This window comes from Nuphar pumila, chromosome 6 (assembly GCF_984573655.1).
Source record: "Nuphar pumila chromosome 6, dmNupPumi1.hap1.1, whole genome shotgun sequence".
NCBI lineage: Eukaryota > Viridiplantae > Streptophyta > Magnoliopsida > Nymphaeales > Nymphaeaceae > Nuphar > Nuphar pumila.
The window spans coordinates 131219469-131241355 of NC_143254.1; the positions used below are offsets into that span (position 1 = coordinate 131219469).

The window sequence follows — 21887 nt, forward strand, 5'->3', positions numbered from 1 at the left end:
TGACAAATGGAGGATTGGGAAAGCAACCATGCAAAAATCCTAGTATGGTTTATGAACAACGTTGAACTCAATGTATGTGCAAATATTGCAAAAATTCGCTGAGCCAATGAAGTTTGGTTTTTTTTATGAAGGGTATGTATACCCAAAAAGATCTTGCAAGAGCCTATTTTTTGCAAGAGAAAGTTAGAACTACGAAACAAGGAGATATGAGCATCCAAGATTACTATAGTGCTTTAAACTCTTTGTGGGATGAATTGACTCTTTTAGAGCCTAAATGGGTGGCTATGGATGATGTAGAGCTTAGACAAAAACAAATGAAATAAAATAGATTGTTTCAATTTTTATTTGGGCTTCATCCCGAATTTGAACAAGTAAGATCCTCACTCCTTCATAGATCCACTCTTCCTCTTTTAGAGGATGCCATTGTCGAAATTACTCAAGAAGAGACTCGATATGGCATGAGTAAAAGTGTGGATTAAGTTCTTGTCGTATCTAAACCAAGCAATCTTGTCAAGACATACAAACCTCTCAATTTTGGAAAACAAGGGAGTGGAGGAAGGAAGATGATTATATATCATCATTGTTATGAGCCGGGACATATCAAACCCGCATGCACAAAATTGAATGGGACTTTCAAGCCTAAGGTGGCTTCCATTGAGGAATCCTCCACTAAAGAACATGAAGGCAAAACTGTGGATCTCAAGGACACACTTGGACAAATATCCATGGCTCTCCAACAAATCCTAAAGGCTACTTCCTCTGTCTCCGGTGCCGCCATTGCTTCTTCATCACCTCTCGGTACGTATTCTTGGATTTTAGATTCCGGAGCTTCTTTTCACATGACTCCCCATGAAAGTGCTTTAACCAATGTATGCACCAATTCAAAAATATCTTGTGTCTCTACGGCTGATGAAACATTTTTCAAAATAAATGGCATTGGAACTTTAGATCCTAAAAATTTTCAAAATTTCTTTGTTTCAAAAGTTAGAATAGTTCTTAAACTAAATCTCAACCTTTTCTTCGTTTCTCAAATTGCCGACCATGGATGTGAAATATCATTCTCATCTCAAGAGTGTTTTGTGCAGGATCTCCAGTTCGGGAAGCGGATTGGGCAAGGCCATAGAAAGAGAGATCTTTAGTATATGGATCACTTGACGCTCCCTACAAACTCTTTTTGTACTTATGTCCAAGATAAAAGTATTGAAACATGACATAAAATACTTAGACATCTATGTCACATGGGTGCGGGTGCGGGTGCGGGCGCGGGTGCGGGTGCGGGTGCGGGTGCGGGGATTCGGCACTTCCAAAAAACCCGGGTGCGGGGGTGCGGCAGGGGCAAAAATGTAATAAGTAATATATATATATATATATATATATATATATATATATATATATATATATATATATATATATATATATATATATATATATATATATATATATATATAAAGGGGGTTGGGGAATAGGCGGGGTTTTTTTTTAAAAAGGGGGTTGGGGAATAGGCGGGTTTTTTTTTTAAACTTTGCAGCTGTCAGGCAGTTGCTGTCAGCAGCTGACAGGCAGCTGCTGCAGCTGTGCTGACAGCAGCTGTGCGTGAAAATTGAAAAACTTACTTTATGCTAGGCAGCTGACAGACTAGCATAAAGTTTTTTAAAAAAAAATTTGAAGCCCATTTGGGCAATTTTTTTTTTTTAAAAATGGACATTAATGATCCTGGGTGCGGTCAACGCACCCAGGATCGAGTTGACCGCACCCGGTGCGGCACCCGCACCCGCACCCGCGTCGAGTCGCGTCGACGCGGGTGCGGCACCCTCCTAGCCGAATCCCTGTGACATAGTTAGACATCCAAGTTACTCTAAAATGTTTTTTTTTTTTGGAAACAAATTTTGTAAAGAAAAAGATATCAATTGCAAAGATTGCATTTTTGGAAAAATGAAGTCTATTCTATTTCCTACGAGAACCTTTATTTCAACAAGACCTTTTGAATTGGTGCATTCGGATGTGTGGGGACCATCTTCGGTTCTATTCAAAGGTGGTTATTCATACTATGTGACATTTATTGATGATTATACTAGATATATATAGATCTATTTTCTTAATCTTAAATAAGAAGTCTTTACTTTTTTTAAAGAATTTTGTGCAAAAATTCAAAACCAATTTCAAAGTCACATATCCATTCTTAGATCCGACTCCGGTAGAGAATACTTATCAAATGAATTTCAAACATATTTAAAACAACATGGCATTTTTCATCAAAGATCATACCCAAGAACTCCTCAAAAAAACGGTCTAGCGGAAAGAAAACATAGGCATATTTTAGAAACCACTAGATCATTACTTATTTCTAAAAATATTTCTAATTTTTTTTGGGCCAAAGCCGTGTTAACCTCCACTTAATCAATCGAATGCCGTCCTCAAAGTTAAACATCTCTCCTTATGAAAAACTTTTTAAAATGACACCCGATTTCAATCGTCTTCGTATTTTTTGATGTAAATGTTTTGTTCTTTTACATAAATGAGATAAATTATCACCAAAGACAATTGAATGTGTATTATTAGGATATGGTGAAAATCAAAAGGCCTATAAATGCTTTCACTATAAAAACAATAGTTATATGTTTCAAAAGATATAACTTTCTTAGAAGATGAGAACGGATTTGAAGTATTAGACAAACAAAATGAAATTGAATATATGTTTCTAAATGATCTTTTAGAAGATATAAATAATGACTCTTTAAGTCATCCGAAAATATTAGAAAATGCACATAATAGTGAAGATACACATAATATTGAAGTATCACCAACTCATGGTGACAATCTTCATGTTTACACCCGACGCGAGCAAGAGAAACCTATTAGTGCCTTAAAAAATTCTCACGACTTAACGAACCTCTAGAAGAAACTTCCCTTAGGCGATCCTCTAGAGAATCAATTCCACCTAATAGGTTTGTCTCATATGAATCTCTCTCACCTAATTATAAAGCTTGTTTAATAACCTTACATTCTTACTATGAGCCCTCTCATTATAATCAAACAAAAAATATATCACATTGGATTAAAGCAATGAGGGTAGAACTAGATGCTTTAAAAAAGGATAAAACTTGAGAAATAGTTCAACTTCCTCCAAATAAAAAAGCTATTAAATGTCGTTGGGTTTATAAAGTTAAGACCAAAAGTGATGGTTCCTTAGAACGTTATAAAGCAAGATTAGTAGCTAAGAGATACTCACAAGAATATGGCATTGACTATGAGGAGACTTTTGCCCCAGTTGCTCGAATGACTAGTGTCAGAACCCTAATTGCTGTAACATCATCTAAGAAATGACCTATATTCCAATTAGATGTTAAAAATGTCTTTCTTAATGGTCAATTAAATGAAGAAGTATATATGAATCCTTCGTCGGGAATTACTCTTGAACAAGGTCAAACTCTTAAACTATTAAAAGCTTTATATGGCCTTAAACAAGCCCCTAAGGCTTGGTATGATAGATTTAGTCCTATCATGATTAAGTTGGGATTTCGTTCATGTTATACTGACACTGCTCTCTTTGTTAAAAGTATAAGTAATAATATTGTAATTGTGATAATATGATCATCACAGGCAATGATGAAATGGGTATTATTAATGTTAAAAATATGTTAAAAGATAATTTTGATATGTTTGATTTAGGTTTTCTCAGATATTTTCTTGGCATTGAAGTTGCATACTCTCTCCAAGGGTATATATTATCATAGATGAAGCTTGCTGCAGATATATGTTCAAAATCTAGAATTTCAGATGATAAAAAGGTGGAGACTCCAGAGGTTATCAATGCTAAACTACGGTTGGAGGATGGGGTTCTACTGGAAGATCCTACACCCTACAGACAACTCATTGGATCTCTCACCTATCTCACTATCACCAGACCAGACATCGCTCATGCTGTTTACTCTGCTAGCCAATTTCAACATGCTCCTACAACTGTGCATATGAGTGCCGTTCTTCAGATCATTCGTTACATCAAAAACACTCTAACTAAAGGGTTATTTCTATCTTCACTCTCTTCATTAAATTTGCTTGCTTATACTGATGCTGACTGGGGAGGAAACCCAAATGACAGAATCTCAACTGCTGGTTTTTGTGTTTTTTTAGGAGATTCTCTAATTGCTTGGAGATGCAAGAAACAACAGAAAGTCTCGTTATCTTCTACTGAGGCTGAGTACCGGGCTATGACAACTACTACAATCGAACTTGTGTGGCTTCTAAGTCTTCTTCAAGATATGAGAGTTAAAATTTCCGGCGCCTCGAAGCTTTGCTGCGACAACAAAAGTGCCATCTATATTGTCAACAATCACACCTTTCATGAGTGAACCAAACATATAGAAATGGACTGTCACTATGTTCGTGATGAGTATCTCCGTGGGACAGTTACACTGTCATATGTCACTTACGAATATCAGCTTGCAGACTTTTTTACTAAAGCGATCCCTACTCCCCGCTTCTTGTTTCTCCTTGGCAAACTTTCCGTCATCTCTCTGTAAAGTTTGAGGGGGGTGTTAACATTTGTATATATATATATATATATATATATATATATATATATATATATATATATATATATATATATATATATATATATATGATCTTTTACACCATAATACCCGATAGGGGTATTTATTTTCTTATTTTCTTTTTTTTCTGTATTTCTTTTTTCTTTTCTTTATTTTAAACCACATAGGGGGCCCCACCATAGAGTCGTTGGGGCCCCCAATGGTCACAAATGTGACCGTTGGGGGCTCCCAACGACTCTATTGGGAGCCCCCTTGTGGTCCCTTGGGTGTATAAATAGGGGCTCTCTCCCCTTGTGCTTTCCATGTTCTTAAGAGCTCCTCCTTTAATAAAAAGAGTATATCTTTTTTATGTGTAGCCTTCTTGTAAGGCTTTTTCGTATTATCCCTTAGTGGATTGTCTCTTTGTGTGCCTTTGTGCCAAGTCCATTGTTGGACCTTGTGAATGCATTTGCATTCTTGATTCTTCCGCATGCTTCATTACATTCATCCCTGCACTTGTTCTTGCTTTAGTTTTTCACTGTGCTTTGGCACCTTTGATTGAGAAAACACTACTCCTTGTTAGAGGCACAAGGCCTTACAATTATAGAAATGCAAGAAGCTATTTAATGCAAGTTTTAAGGTGTTAAGTTTTGTGTTTCAACCTTGGATGCATTCTTTAAGCATGTTATAACAGTGAATAATATCCTGAGCAGTAGTCAACTGAAACTGAGGATATATGTTTTGCAGGCCAAGGTGCACTGCCACCCTCTCGCCTGCCATCACTAAGAAAAGAGTTGATCAAATTTCTTTTAGAAAATTCCAGTGGCCAGAACTCTCAATTTGTGACAAGCTTTAAGTCATCTCTTGGATCATGCTTGAATCTTTATTACCTTCTATGGTTGGATACTGAAGCCACTCTTGAGGTTATGCGATGTGCTTTTTTTGAAGATGAATATCAAAAAACGGAAAACCCTTTATCCAATTTAGTTGATATGGTTGTGGAAGAGAAGGATGGAAGAATTGTGAATAAAACAGAGGACCAAACTTTGATGGCACAAAATATCACCAATGCGTTGATTAGTGTTCTTGATATTGAGGTTCCAGGTGTGGACAGGTCCTCCAGCAGTGATAGTTATGAATGTTTAGATTTGTGGCCTTCAAAGAAAGAGCAGGGTCATCTTCTGGAGTTCATTGCTTGCTTTGTTGCTTGCCAGCAGGCGACCATTCCACAAAGTCTATTTAATCATATTTTGGAGTATTTGACATCTGAGACTGATACATCCTCAAGGTCTCTTGATCAAGGACATTTAGCTGCTCATAGACAGCAAAAACAGGTTCTTGCTCTTCTAAAAGCAGTGCCACAGGCTGAGTGGGACTCATCTTATGTATTGCAAGTTTGTGAGCAGGCTCAATTTTACCAGGCATGAATAATCTATTGCATTAGTTTTTCAATTTTGTTCTTTCCCTTCCATCTTAAACTCAATTTGTTTCGATAATATTTGTAAGTTTTCTGTTCATATTCTGATGGGGGTAGTTTGTACATCAATCTGCAGGTATGCAGCTTGATACATATGCAAAGGGGCCAGCATGTTGCAGCCCTAGATAGTTACATAAAGGATGTGGATGAACCTATTCATGCCTTTGCTTTTATTAGCAATATACTCCTGCAGCTGAAAGATGCTGACTTTTTCGCCTTTCAGTCAGCAGTCATCTCTCGGATACCAAAACTAGTAAAATTGAGCAGGTGAAACTGATATAAGACCTTTATATAGACAAAATATTCCTTCATTATATCTGAACTAAATCATAGCCTCACCATTATCAATGGGAATGGTCCTTTGCAATTAAATTATTTGGCACTTTTAAAAAATAAGTTGTTTTTCTTGTCAAAATCTAGATTCTTTTGAAATATGTATTTGAAAGCATGGAAATCATTTGAAATGATTTTTTCAGGAAAATATTGTTATGTTTTTGTTAAGAATTGATAAACTCAATTTCTTGTGAGATTTTCTATAAAGGATCAGAAGCAAAAGGAAAAATTTGATTTCTCATTGGAATGATGACTAATAGTCATTTTTCTTTCTCCTCTTTCATTTATTTTTTCATGTTTTAATTTGGCAGAGAGGGCGCATTTTTTCTGGTCATTGAACATTTTAGCAAAGAAAGTGAACAAATGCTGTCCATACTACAGCCTCATCCAGAGTGCTTGTTTCTTTATTTAAAGACTGCAGTTGACGTCCATCTATCTGGTGCACTCAATTTTTCTTCTTTGACAAAGGGGGACATTTTGGTTTCTCCTTTCTATGGAGTGAAGTTCATGGATAAATCAGACGAAATTCAGGCCTATTTGGAAAGACTCTCAAACTTCCCTCGACTTATGCGTAATAATCCAATTAACATCACTGATGAAATGGCAGAACTTTATCTGGAGGTATGTGCATATTAAAATGTACAAGATGGAATCATGGGTTTTATATGCATTTTGATAAATTGACACTGTAATTTGGCAGACATCAGTTGCTTTTTTCAGTTCACGATGTACCTCACATTTTCACCACCTTCATTGGGGTGATCTTTTTTACCTAAATTCAATTTGCTACTCCAACCTGTCGGGGATATATTACCAATATTTTGAACCTATCATGATACTATTACTAAAGGGATGATTTTATAGGAAAACAATGTGATATTTTTTAAACATATTGCAATGTCATTGAGAAAATCTTGGAAAATATCAGGACCATCTTAGGTGAATATCTTGTTGTTTCCTTTTTTTAAATTAAAAAATAATTCTCATTTGGTTAAATATTTTCTTTATGTTGATGCTTTTCCACTTTACTGCTGTTTTTTGGAAATAAAAAACAGTTATAAAAGATAATTTACATGATATTTTTCCTAAAATATTTTTTTCTGTGAGATTTTCTTGAGGCTTGTAAGAAAAAACATGGCTTGCCAGTTGCCAATATATTGCCAAGGCTGATATTGGTGAGTATGCTTTAGAGCACTCTCATGGTTGGGTTCTTATGGGGGGGTATCTAAAGTGTGAAATTGTCTACGAAGAGACAATACATAAACAAGCATAAAAACCTTATAAAAGAAGTGCACGAAAGCACTCTCACAACACTTGAACAAAATACACAAAAAGTGTATAAATAATAAACATGCAATAATGCATGTATTTCAATATATAAAAGCAAATGCTTGAGACTCTCAAGCTTAAGTAAATACAAAGGGGGAACACCCCTATTTATACAAGAAGGAAGGAGGCAAGAGGGGGCTCCCCAAAGGAGTCGTTGAGGAGCTCCCAACGGTCACAATTGTGACCGTTGGGGGCTCCCCAACGACTCTATTGGGGAGACCCCCAATGCACTTTTTGAGAGTGCAAAAAAGAAAAAAATAAAAATTAAAAGAATTACAAAAATAATGGAAAAATTACAGCATATTCCAAATGGAATATGCGCAAAATGTAAAAGGACAAAAATACCCTTTCGGGTAAAAAAAGGATAAAAATGTATAAATATATATACTTATATATAGAGATACGTATACATATAAAATGTGTATACGTATCTCTATGTATATAAGTATATATATTTATACTTACAATATTGATTTTGAGTGTACATTTTAACACCCCCCCTCAAACTTACGGTGTGATAACCGCAAGTTTGTCCAGAAGGAAATGAAATCTAGGCGAACAAAGAGCTTTTGTGAAGAAGTCCGCAAGTTGATACTCAGACGTCATGTATGGTAGATCAATGACCTTCTTCAAGTATTCTTCTCTGACATAATGGCAGTCCATCTCTATATGCTTTGTTCGCTCGTGAAAGGTGTGATTTTTGGCAATATAGATTGCACTTTTATTGTCACAGCACAACTTTGTTGGTTCTCGGATAGGTACTCCTATATCTTCCAAAAGTTGTCGAATCCATACAATTTCCATGGTAGTGGATGCCATGGCTCTGTATTCGGCTTCAGTGGATGACAAAGAAACTTTCTGTTGCTTTTTACACCGCCATGAAATCAAAGATTCACCTAGGAAAACACAAAAACCAGTGGTGGAGTGACGGTTACTAGGGTCACCTCCCCAATCTGAGTCAGTATAAGCAAGTAATTTTAAATCAGAAGAAGAAGATAGAAATACTCCCTTATTTATTGTGCCCTTCAAGTATCTGACGATGCGAAGAACAACACTCATATGAACGGTTGTGGGAGCGTGCTGAAACTGACTGGCGATGTGTATAACATGTGATAAGTCAGGTCTAGTAATACTAAGATACATTAACGAACCTACCAGCTGCCTGTAAGGGGTAGGATCGGTTAAAGGAACACCATCGTCAATTTTCATTTTTGCTCCCACAACTTCAGGAGTTTCGCATACTTTGTCATCAGAAATCCCGGATCTGTCAATAATCTCACAAGCAAGTTTAGACTGAGATAAAAAATAACCACGTTGCGAATAAGCAACCTCAATTCCAAGAAAATATGTCAGAAAACCCAAGTCTGACATCTCAAATATTGAAGTCAAGACGGACTTAATACCCTTGACTCCTTGAACATCATCACCTGTAATTAACATATCATCAACATAGAGCAATAATATTACAATCCCTGCTTTAGATTTCTTAGTAAATAGAGCAGTGTCAGTATAGCATGAGAAGAAACCATTTTCCAACATTACACTGGTAAATCTATCATACCAGGCTTTGGGAGCCTGTTTCAATCCATAAAGAGCCTTTCAAAGACGAAGAACTTTATTTTCAGGAATCTTCATGCCTGGTGGGGCATCCATATATACTTCTTCGTTAAGATCACCATTTAAAAAAGCATTTTTCACATCCATTTGAAAAATGTTCCAATTTTTAATAGATGCAATAGTAATGAGACATCTAACTGTAACCATTCGGGCTACAGGAGCAAAAGTTTCTTCATAATCAATTCCATACTCTTGCCCATATCCTTTTGCAACTAAGCGAGCTTTATACCTTTCAAGGGATCCGTCACTCTTAGTTTTAACCTTAAAAACCCATCGACAACCTATAGTTTTCTTTCCTATGGGTAGAGTTTCGAAATCCCAAGTTTCAGCCCTTTTAAGAGCATTAAGTTCATTTTGCATAGCTTCTTGCCATTCTATACATTTTTTAGCTTCTTCAAAGTTTCTAGGTTCAAAATAAGAATGAATGGCACTAAGACAAGCCCTATATCGGGGTGAAAAGGAATCAAAGGAGACAAAACGAGTTGGAGGTCTCCTATTCCTCTCAGATCTACGGTGATCGAGAACAGGAACAAGTTCACTATATTGATCAATAGCACTTCTAAAGGTGTCTTGGTTTCTACGTGAGTATGTTATTGGATCACTTGAACTCCTGCCTTCTTGTTGGTTATGCTCTTCGACATTACCCTCAATGTCCTCATCATGGTTTGATGATACATCATCATCACTAGATATATCATCATTACTAGACAATAAGTCAAAAAGGAAGGAATAATCAAAATTTTCTTGTTGCGAAACATTTTTTTCAAATCCACTTTCATTTTCCAAAAAAGTTACATTTCTAGAGACATATAACTTATCTTCTCGAAGATCATAACACCGAAATCCCTTTTGAGTTTCAGAATAGCCAAGAAAAGCGCAGGGGATAGCCTTGGGAGAGAGTTTGTCATTCTTATCCGTAAGTATGAAACACTTACACCCGAAGACTCGTAACCTATTATAATCTGGTTCAAGTTTATATAAAATCTCAAAAGGGGATATTTTTCCTAATAATCTAGAAGGCAAACGATTTATCAGATAAACAGAAGCAAGAGCAGCTTCAGCCCAAAAATTTTTTGGTATGTTTTGGGAAATAAGAAGGGTTCTAGTGGTCTCAATAATATGTCTATGTTTTCTTTCGGCCAACCCATTCTGTTGGGAGGTTTTAGGACAAGATCTTTGGTGAATGATTCCTTGATCTTCAAGATATATTTTAAATTGGTTGGAGAGATATTCTCCTCCAGAATCACTTCTAAAAATCTTTATGTTACTATTAAATTGATTTTTGATCATCGAATGGAAAGTTCTAAAGCATGAAAAGACTTCATGTTTGAATTTAAGAAAAAAAATCCATGAATATCTAGAGAAATCATCCACAAAAATAACATAATAAGAAAAACCTCCTTTTGAGACAACAGGTGCCGGTCCCCAAACATCGGAATGAACAATTTCAAAGGGTTTTGATGAGAACATAGTTCTTTGCTCAAAAGGTAAACTTTTCATTTTTCCGAGAATACAGTCATTACAAGAAAAGGAACTTTTACATAGGTCTTTTGCAAAATGTAAGTAAGACAACTTGGTGATATTAGGATGACCAAGTCTTTTGTGCCACATGTTTATATCTTTGTTTCGGGCAACATTACAAAAAGATTTTGGAACTCGAAGAGATTCCATGTAGTATAAATCGCCTTTTCTAAAGCCTTCCCCAATCAATTTCCCGGACAGGCGATCCTGTATTAAACATTTATCACATGAAAATTTAATATCACAACCATGATCCGAGAGTTGAGAAACAGAAAGAAGATTTAAATTAAGTTTAGGTATAAATCTAATTTTTGGAATAAAAAAATCTTGAGTTTCAAAATTACCTATTCCTTTAATTTCAAGAGAAGTTCCATCCGCAGTGGAAACAAAGGATGGAGAAGCATTTTTTGAATAATCGGAAAGTGAAAACATGTTTGGGGACATATGAAAGGATGCACCTGAGTCCAAAAGCCAAGGGACTTTACCTGGAATGGAAGAAGTAGACACGGCGGCACCGGATGTAGCTCCCTTGAGAAGAGGTTGAAGGGCTTCCATTATTTGGTTCAACGAGAGTGACCCACTTGATGATGCCTCTTCCTTTTGTGGTGCGCCGGTGGTGGCCATAGCAAGGAGCTTCTTCCATTTGGGACATACCGGCTTGATATGCCCCGGTTCTTTACAAAAGTGACATATAGTCTTGCTATAGTCCCGCTTCCCTCTTTGTCCACCATCTCCTCCTTGATTTTGGAATTTAAAGTGAGGAGGACGATAGGTCTTTACATTATTTCCGGGTCTTGATACGGCATTAACCTCATTATTTTCTTCATAATTACAAGGAACCATAAGAACACTTGGTCCTTGTTTACATAAATTCATACGAGTCTCCTCACCACTTAATTTGGTGAGAACATCTTCAAGAGAGGGAGGAGTAAATGAGGATAGAAGTGATGACCTTATTTGCTCAAATTCCGGTCTCAACCCATTCAAAAAATTGAAGAAACGATCTTCTTCAAGTTGCTTGTGGCGAAGTTCAATTGCCTCTCCACTCCATTTTGGTTCAAGCATAGAGAGCTCATCCCAAATAGAGGAAAGATCGGCAAAATATTCCCTAATAGACATTTCACCTTGAGTAAGGGAGAGGGCCTTCTTTTGAAGGTAATACTTATGAGATAGGTCTCTTGATGTATACATCTTCTCGAGATAATGCCAAGCTTCCGATGCCTTTTTGAATTTGATAATGTTGGCATTAATCTTCGTTTCGACGGATGCGAAGAACCAAGAAAGAATCTTGAAATTCTTCATTTCCCATTCGTCGTGTTTCTTTGAGTATTCTTCAAGAGCTTTGATCCTTTCCTCTCCCTCAAGAATCTTGATTTCACTTCCGTCCATTATGGTTATCTTGGGTTCCGGTTCCGGAATTGTTCCTTGCACATAACCCCACAATCCTTTTCCTTTTATGTGGGCCTCCATATTCCCGGCCCAAATATGATAGTTGGACCCATTCAACTTGAAGCCAAGGGCAAAGTGAGACTCTTTCTCACCCATTAAGACGTAGAGAGAAGAAGAAAAAAGACGTACCAATACGATGTTTCAACTTCTTCTTAGCACAAGATCCTTCTAAAATATTTGAGAAGCAAGATCCACCACTTCAATCTCAAAAAATCCGAAGGCACGGTTTTCGAGGCACTCGAACAAAGGCGGATCTCACGATCTCCAATCAACAACCGAGCTTTGATACCATGTGAAATTGTCTACGAAGAGACAATACATAAACAAACATAAAAACCTTATAAAAGAAGTGCACGAAAGCACTCTCACAACACTTGAACAAAATACACAAAAAGTGTATAAATAATAAACATGCAATAATGCATGTATTTCAATATATAAAAGCAAATGCTTGAGACTCTCAAGCTTAAGTAAATACAAAGGGGGGAACACCCCTGTTTATACAAGAAGGAAGGAGGCAAGAGGGGGCTCCCCAAAGGAGTCGTTGGGGAGCTCCCAACGGTCACAATTGTGACCGTTGGGGGCTCCCCAACGACTCTATTGGGGAGACCCCCAATGCACTTTTTGAGAGTGCAAAAAAGAAAAAAATAAAAATTAAAAGAATTACAAAAATAATGGAAAAATTACAGCATATTCCAAATGGAATATGCGCAAAATGTAAAATGACAAAAATACCCTTTCGGGTAAAAAAAGGATAAAAATGTATAAATATATATACTTATATATAGAGATACCTATACATATAAAATATGTATACGTATCTCTATGTATATAAGTATATATATTTATACTTACAATATTGATTTTGAGTGTACATTTTAACATAAAGCTCCAATTGAAAATAATTGGTATCTATGCATTCGTAATCCACATCATATTCTTACCTAGTTACATTAATTATGATTGATGTGATAAATTTTATTAAAAGTTCTCCTTGCACTTCTATTATAGGTTTTTCCTGTCATATGCAAGGTCAAAACTTTTCATGACAGACCAAGTGCTTCTGTTTTGCAGCTCCTGTGTCAATTCGAACCTGGATCAGTACTAAGGTTCTTGGAGACTTTTGAAAACTACAGATTGGAGCACTGTTTGCGTCTTTGCCAGGATTATGGGGTGACTGATGCAGCTGCATTCTTATTGGAAAGAGTTGGTGATATAGGAAGTTCCTTATCACTTATTTTATCTGGTATTGATTCCAAATTAGACAATATTTACTCCACTGTTAGAAGTAAAGTCGTTGAAACAACTTTTAGCATTAGTGAGTCGGAGCAGCTGAATACCATTTTAAACACAGCAGAGGTTTGTATGAACTCTTTTTGCATTCAGGTCATTATTTGTCATTCAACGATAGATGCCTGATATATCAGCAACTATGCTCCCATGCAGGTTAGATCTGTTCATGACATTTTGCAGTCTTCTGTAGGCTTGTGCCAGAGAAATACCCTGCGTCTGGATCCTCAAGAGTCTGAGTCACTGTGGTTCCACTTGCTTGACTCGTAGGTTCAATTGCTTGATTAAATTACAAATCTTCAATGCATTATTCCTAGAATAGTTCATCATTAACTTTTGGACACCATATTTGTTGATTTGTGTATAGTTTCTGCAAGCCATTAAGGCATCTGTTTGGACCTGGAAATCCCTTTAAAGTTATGAAGGCCACTGAGAATTTTAATACACTGGTAGATGGTTCTGCTACTTCACATAACACAGGGATTTCAGGGCTTGAAAAAACAGCTCGCATTTCACGAACAGTGATCTCCCAGTTTGTAGGAGAAATTATTGAAGGAATGGTGGGTTATGTGCCTCTTCCGACCATCATGACTAAGCTCCTTTCTGATAATGGGAACCAGCAATTTGGTGATTTTAAAGCAACTATATTGGGCATGCTGGGTACTTATGGCTATGAGCGCAGAATCCTGGTACATATCGCTTGAATCCTAGTTTTTTTTTGCTTTTCCAATCCTACTTTTCGAATCTTTAAACCACTCCCTCAATTCAGGTAATTTCTGATAATGCTTATTATAGTGGTACACGATTGGGCCCTTTTCAAGAGTCAAACACAGAAAAATTTGATTAAAATGCATAAACATGAACTAGCCCAAGCAAAAATGTAATTGATGCATAATATCATTCTGATTTTACATAGAATAACCATACTATCTTTATATATGGACTATAATTTTCCTTCCATGGGAGATACAGTTGATGTTCGATATGAGTGATTTCCACTTCTATCTGCTTTTATTGTTTGGGCCCTTTTTTCATTGTTCGTACAGGACAGTGTACCTTTGCTTATCATTTGGAAGACACCTGCAGTGAGTTCTTAAAACCAAGAAATTGAAAAACAAAAGATCATTGACAATGTAATCTATCAATAGGTGATTTATGATGTATAATTTTCCAGCCATTTTGCTTTAGGACTAACAATCACTCATAAAACAGTGGTACTGTAGGTTGACTTAAGAAGATATTGTTCGTTACTTTCACTTTTGATTATCTGACTCTCTTGCTGCTCTTAAATCAGGACACTGCGAAGATTCTGATTGAGGATGATACATATTATATCATGAGCTTACTCAAGAAGGGAGCATCACATGCATATGCTCCACAGAGTCGTATCTGCTGTATATGTAGCAGCCCACTGACCAAGGAACCTTCTATATCAAGCATCCATGTTTTCCATTGTGGACATGCAGTACATGTGCAGTGTGAAGTTGGTGGAAATGAACTTAATAAAAATTCCTCAGTTGAGTGTCCCATATGTATGCCAAATAAGAACCCTTCTCGAGCCAGAAGCAAGTCCATCCTTGTAGAAAATGGATTAGTGAAACATGCCTCTTCGAGATCTCAACAGAGACAAGGCAGCATACCTGCCCAACCATTACACGAATCTGATCTCATTGAGAGACCTTATGGACTTCAACAGATATCTCGGGTAAGAGTTTATTCTTTAACATAACATCTGTATATGACGTTTAACCCTTAATATACTATCTGAATAATTGTTTTGCAGTTTGATATCCTGAATAATCTTCAAAAGGTTCAGAGGACACTTCAAATTGATACCCTACCTCGGCTGAGGCTTGCACCTCCCGCTATTTATCATGAGAAGGTTAAAATGAACACTGATATTTCCATAGGAGAAGCAAGTAGTTCTGCTGTAAAAAATGACAAACCAAGTAAATTTCGTCAATTGAAGAATCTTAAACCAAAGGGGTCTTCATTTCAGTTTCCCCTAACATCCAGTATATTTCGTAAGTACTTCATCTCATCCGGTAGTGCTATCAACTTCTTAAAATACATGTGCATGCATGCACACACATGTATCACATGTTCTCGGAAGTTTGTGTGTGTGTGTGTGTGTGTGAGAGAGAGAGAGAGAGAGAGAGAGAGAGAGAGAGAGAGAGAGAGAGAGAGAGCTTGAATATACATGTACCTGTTTGACATCTTTTTTCTAATATTCCAAATATTTTGCAGTTAATGAGAAGAATAGGAGACAATAATGTGCATTATTTTCGAAGAATGCTTCTTCATGCAATCACACAAGTGTTTGGAACAAGTAGAGATGGAAGCTGGCACCTTGATGTGTCTCATTATTGCATCAGAGGTGCTGCTCATACAGCTCTTATCAAAGTGCCAATTCATTCAAAACCCTCAGGTACATTATCATTGTTTTTTTGCTATAGGATTAGTCACCATCTTTAGATATATGCAAAATACTTTCACTGATATCAGCTTACTGGTTATTTCCGTGAAAATTACTAGTTAATATAGAACATGAAGGCTGAACGTGTAACTTGATTAGTTATTTAGGCTAAGCAGAAGTTCTTGTTTGCAAATTAGTTTCTGAATGTCCGGTACCTATGCTGCTGTGCGTAAGCTATTGCATGCTCTTACTGGCAATACTTTCATTATAGTTTCGCTATCAATTGCTTCTTTACAGTTATAGTATCATTGCTCCAATAGGAGATATGAACACCTATAGATGCAGTTTTGGTTTTCTGAAGATGTTTATTGTGGTAAATTTAATAAAGTTTTACGTCTGTCAATCCATTTGCATTGCATATAACTAATACTTTGTGTCAACATAAATAATATATGCATAACCAATTCAGTGCCATAAAATATTGAGAAGCAACAGCCAAACAATGAGTGATACTTATTATCAGGTCTTATTGAACAAATTTGGATCAATTTCCATCTCATGATTTACAACTCTGGTTTTGCAGCATTTGACACCTATTCTTCGAGCTCTGGTACAATGGAGATGTGCAAAGTTTTATTACCCAGTTATTCTATTTCAGGTGCAGAGAACATAGATGTTATAGAAACTTCTTTATTCGACTGCAAGAACAAGTGCAATTATTTTTTACCGAACTAACTAAAGTTGTATTTGATCAAGTGGAAATTTGTCAATGTGCATGTGCAGGAAGCATTTCGAGGCTAGGAAAATTTTGAAAACTATACAATGTATATTGAATAACCCTTGGAAGGTTCTACATGAGCCATTTCTATAGCATGTACACCACCTTCCTTCTCAATAGAACAGAGAGCAAAAAGAATGCTTGGACATACTGAAAGGCAGCTGAAACATGGTCCTGTCATCAATTTTTTCTCCAGAAATTAATCAGGAAACTGGTGCGGCATCAGCGGTTGAACATACAAGCTAACATGTTGCACGCTTACATGGTATCACTTTCAAATTAGATCAGCTTTGCTAATTGTTGCATCCGCGCATGGCTTTTCCAGAGAAGCTTAACATGTTCAGTTCATACAAATTATCCTATGTAAATCTTTTTTCAATCAGCTATCGTATGTAAATCTTGAGTAGTTTAGAATGTGTACAGTAAGGGCCAAAAATTTTCATGTTTTGTATATTTGTTGGTTGTTTTTCACCAATAGAAGGTATTTAATTTTGCTCAAAATAATCAAATATTATTCTGCAATTGTGAGTCCTTTCATCTCCATATAACATAAACTGACCACATGGGACACATGGCCGTTGTTTCTGGACCAGGTCTTTAACCACTCCAACTCATTCATACAGGGCATTCGTAGATGAAATTTGTTCATGCCTAGTGTTAGTACAAGTACACTAGGAGGTGGAGAGTTTGCTTCAGGCCTTGAAGCGTTAGGCTGAGCCACAGGGTGTTTTGAGGCATGTGCCTCGAACTTGTGAGGTGCATGTCTCACCCCGAGGCTACAACGTATTAGGGCCCACTTTTTCATGTGGAAACATACTTCTCTCATGGGAAAAGGGTCATTTCCTTGTGGGAAATGAAACAAATGCACTTTGTGAGAAAACGCTTGGCGCATGTGGCCCAATGGTGTGCACGCCGAGTGGGAGACTCAATTTGAATCGGATATGGTACCTCTTTATACTCTTTAAGAAATAAATCAACGAAGCCAAAATCTTGAGAAATTGCAAGATAAAGGGTGATTAGAGAAATGGAAACTACCAGATAGAAAGTGTACCAACCCTACCCACTAACGGTCCCAAGCAATCGGGTACCATCTGGTAGGGGTGCAGTCAGGTAGCTTCCCACTACATATTGATTCTTCGTATGATAGGTGCTAGTATACTAACATAAAGCAAGAAAAAGAATTGTTTGAGCTTAAAGTCTTCTGTTTCTTTCACATGTGAGTGGTTATTTTTTGGAGCGTCCCCCCCCTCTGCACAGGCCGACGCCCAGCACAACTGTAGCCTCAAGGTTTTACACAGCCAGCATGATGACAGTAGGTATGGCAGGTTGAGCCAGCACAACCAGGTCTTCGTGCTGGGTGCAATTTCTTCAGGTTATAAATAAAATAATAATAATAATAATAATAATAATAATAATAATAACCTGATTCATTATAAACTAAAAGTTAGGCACTTGTCAAGAAAGAAAAGAAAGCAATGGCCGACCTTGAAGTGGTTGAATTGTTAGTCACTCAGAACTGATGGGTTTTACTTGTTGATTTAGTTTTTTATTGTTTTAATGGAACTTGTTAATTACAATTAAAATAAAGTGAAGCTAGTGTGTGGCACAGTTTTATTTAACTTCTTAAGCTATTAGGCCCTACTTGCCCACTAAAGGTCATCTACCACCTTCCTCAAACTTGAATTCACCTGAAGTCTATGAAATCCTGATGAAGTTTCCATAGGTACCACATACAGAAGGCAAATTTAACAGCCATATAGTAAAATGTGCACCTTCAATAAAGAATGGGCGATCCAACTGGAGAAGGGATTCATGATATATATTTCATCTTCCTTAAGTACCATTTGCAACAAACAAGTTTTGTAGTTTTCAAGAGATGCATGAGGGTTGATCTTCACTTTGCAAATCCTCTTAAAGCGTTGACCATGACAAGTTCTTCCCATGTTAGATGCCCTAAAACAACAATAACGTGCCTTTAGAAATGTACCTTAAAGAAAGAATGACCAGTAAACCAAGTAGGCACAATACCCTAATGAACAAAAATCACAAGTATCCCTTCACAGAAGTAGCGCAAGAAATTTGTCAAACATAATGCCAATCCTATTTTTGAAGGATGCAAAATGAGCCTTTGGATGGGCACTTTTGCTTCATTCATGTGCCTGTAAACTCCAGCTGGATGTCTCTGTCAATTTGACATTATCTAGAACACTAAATAAATTATTTGAGACAGGTCACAAAACTCAGAAACTGGAATCAACCCATGTAAGAACCTTAACAAAAACCACACTCTTTTGATCATAAGCTTAGCCATTTCGCCTGCATTAAAAACTTCCCACCTTTTAGTATTCAAGCAAGAACGTGAGCACAACCAAGTCTAACTCCATGTTCTTTCATGATCTCTGAAAAACCATTAGGCCTTATTTTTCACTTCATTTTCAATCTTGCAACTGTATCAAGCATCAACTGATAAGAACACACACCTTATGAACACAATGAAAGCCTCTAACTCAACCATAAACAAAGAAGAATGCACAGTTCAGAAACTCAGAACTCAAAGGCTCAAACCAGTACATTGAGTTAGCATAGAATGGCTACAACTGTTGATTCCAAATATCAGTTTGCACTGCACCAGAGTGATTACTCAATTTTCACTATGTATTTGACCAAGCTAACTTAATCATACAACAGTTCATCTTTCGGTCCTAATACATGATGCCATTAGAATTGTACTCTGCAAATGCTTATAGTAAGACATGCTTGCTCAAAGATCAAGCATCCGAAGTTTTAAAGATATCCTGAACAAAAAAGATTCATATCAATAGTACCCAACTGTCTCTGAGACTCACATAAGCCACAAAAGATCAAAGATAACCTTGGAGTTGAGCAATTCCTACACTTTGAACAATGCCAGTTTCAACTTACTAACTATTTCAAGAGAATTAAAAATGTATAAACAGACCCAGATTATCAATGTCTCAGACATTTGACTTCATTCAATGATCATCGCTTTTATGAGAATTGGTAATTAACACATCAACACATCCTCGAAATTCCTTTCCGGAATCCCTGCCGAAATCAATAATGTTTCAATCTGAAATGACAGAAGATGTAGGACTTGGATCGATATGAGGATGCCCATCCTTGTATTGTTTCAAGGATTTTGGAGCAAATGGAACTGGCAGATATGGAAGGAACGGGAGAATTGGAACAATTGGTAATAAGAGGCTGAAGTTTGCGGTATTACAAATGAACCAGGCAAGAAGCAAGACCCGTTAATTGCTTGAGAGGGAATGAAGAAATAGAGACGGCACAATAAGAAGATTTTAAGAAGATCAAAGTAAAGAAAAATGTATGGAACATTGGGTGGCCTGGAAACTGCCTGTGAGAACACTGTTATTAAATTTGGTGCACAGCATTCCAGTTCAACAAAGAAATGAAATTATAAGAATCCAGGGCGATTAAATTTAAGAGTATAAGCCACAAAATATACGACATCACAAAACTCCATCCGCTCGTCAGCAAACTAAGAACGCATCTCTCAACAATTAGGGAAGCGTAACTAAACATACCACCATTCTGAAACACGATTACAATGAGTCCTTCTCAAGTCGATCGATCGATCGATTGATCGAGAGAGAGAGAGAGAGAGAGAGAGAGAGAGAGAGAGAGAGAGAGAGAGAGAGAGAGAGAGAGAGAGAGAGAGAGAGACGTCACAGTTAAATGAAAGAAAGAAAAAACTAAAGGAAAAGAACCCATAATAATCAATCCCTTCCATAGCAAAACGCAGCCTTCATTCCTATACAAACCATCACCGCAGAAGAGAAGAAAACGAAATCCATTTACCCTCATTGCTGCTGCTGGTTGGAAGGCGGAGGGGGAACACCGGGCCGAGGCGGGGCAAACACCGGAACAGATCCTGCAGGCGGAGGTGGCGTCCCAGGCCGATGCTAAGGAGGCACCATTCCCGGCCGCATAGGAGACGGAGGGCCCCTCATCACCTGCGGAGGAGGGGGAACCATCAGCCGGACGCCGAACGGCTGCAGCGGAGGGGGCATGCCCAGTCCAGCTCCCGGCATAGGCGGAGGCACGCCAGGCCTCGCCGCAAACTGCGACAGTGGAGGCCGCGGAAAAGGCCGGGGGGGGGGGGGGGGGGGGGAGGGGGGGCTGTCCGGGGATTCCCAGCATCCGGATTCCGGGAGGGGCAGCGGGTAGGAGCGGCGGGCGCGAGATCTGCGGCTGCATCATACCAGGGGCGAGGCCGCCGACTCCGCGGACGGGACCGGAGAGCCCGGGCTGGGCTTGGACGAGGGGCGCGGTCGGGATGCCGCGGAAAGAGGCACGGCCAATGCCGGGGCCGGCGCAACGACGCCCTTGGCGCGGGACTCCTCCGGCGTGGGCGGCCCCTCGACGGTCGTGGAGACGACCTCCTCGCCGCGGAGGAGGACGAGGCCGAGGGACTGGCGGTCCACGCGTTCCTCCCCCTTCTGGCCCTTGTCCGGCTAGAGCCGCCGGAACTCCCCGCAGTCGCCGAGCACGAGGTTCACGTGGCGATCGAAGGCCATGAACTTGCCGACGAGCTGGCGGCCGTCCTGGATCGTCACCCTCATCCTGTAATTGATGAACTACAGCATCTTCGAGCTCTTCGATATCGACATCTTCGTCCCCCTTCCTCCCTTCTCCTTTTTCTCGATCTCGACTGTGATGCCAAAACTGGTTCGCTAGGGTTTTGGGAGGAAGGAAGGTTTTCGAATTCAGTAACGCGGGAGATCGTTGAGGATGTAGTCGGGGTAGCTCGCTTATGAATTATGATCACAAATATCGCCGATATTTTAAAAGTTGTTTAACGATATTTTCATAAGCCGATTTTTTCATAAAAAAAGTATGATTTTTAAAAAATATAGTTTATTTTTTTAATATATATATATATATATATATATATATATTATAGCTAGAGAAAACTATTTCACTAACTAGTCACTATAGAGCTCATTAATATATAGGGAATTTATTGTCTGCTATCAATATCGGATATCGCATATATATCGGCTACATATTGTCAAATTATCAGGACCTAATATTTATTAAGGCTAAATATAAATATATAATTAGAAAATCAAAAGATATTTATTATGAGGACAACAACACTAA

The 21887-nt window shown here is 37.9% G+C and overlaps 1 protein-coding gene and 1 pseudogene across 1 annotated transcript in view; one reads left to right on the forward strand and one right to left on the reverse strand.

Moving 5' to 3' along the window:
* The window catches only part of SETH5 (transducin family protein / WD-40 repeat family protein), a 30623-nt gene extending 13380 nt beyond the window's left edge, over positions 1 to 17243 (forward strand). Inside the window, exons 11-21 of the mRNA XM_090009088.1 lie at positions 5277 to 5950; positions 6083 to 6273; positions 6651 to 6960; positions 13330 to 13614; positions 13702 to 13811; positions 13913 to 14234; positions 14840 to 15250; positions 15329 to 15569; positions 15793 to 15973; positions 16545 to 16619; positions 16745 to 17243. Of these exons, the coding sequence (XP_089865214.1) occupies positions 5277 to 5950; positions 6083 to 6273; positions 6651 to 6960; positions 13330 to 13614; positions 13702 to 13811; positions 13913 to 14234; positions 14840 to 15250; positions 15329 to 15569; positions 15793 to 15818 (2570 nt within the window). The 3' untranslated portion in view covers positions 15819 to 15973; positions 16545 to 16619; positions 16745 to 17243. The remainder of the gene's footprint in view (positions 1 to 5276; positions 5951 to 6082; positions 6274 to 6650; positions 6961 to 13329; positions 13615 to 13701; positions 13812 to 13912; positions 14235 to 14839; positions 15251 to 15328; positions 15570 to 15792; positions 15974 to 16544; positions 16620 to 16744) is intronic.
* A 3443-nt stretch (positions 17244 to 20686) lies between these two features.
* LOC149836259 (uncharacterized) lies at positions 20687 to 21394 on the reverse strand (annotated as a pseudogene).
* Between the last annotated feature and the right edge of the window lie 493 nt (positions 21395 to 21887).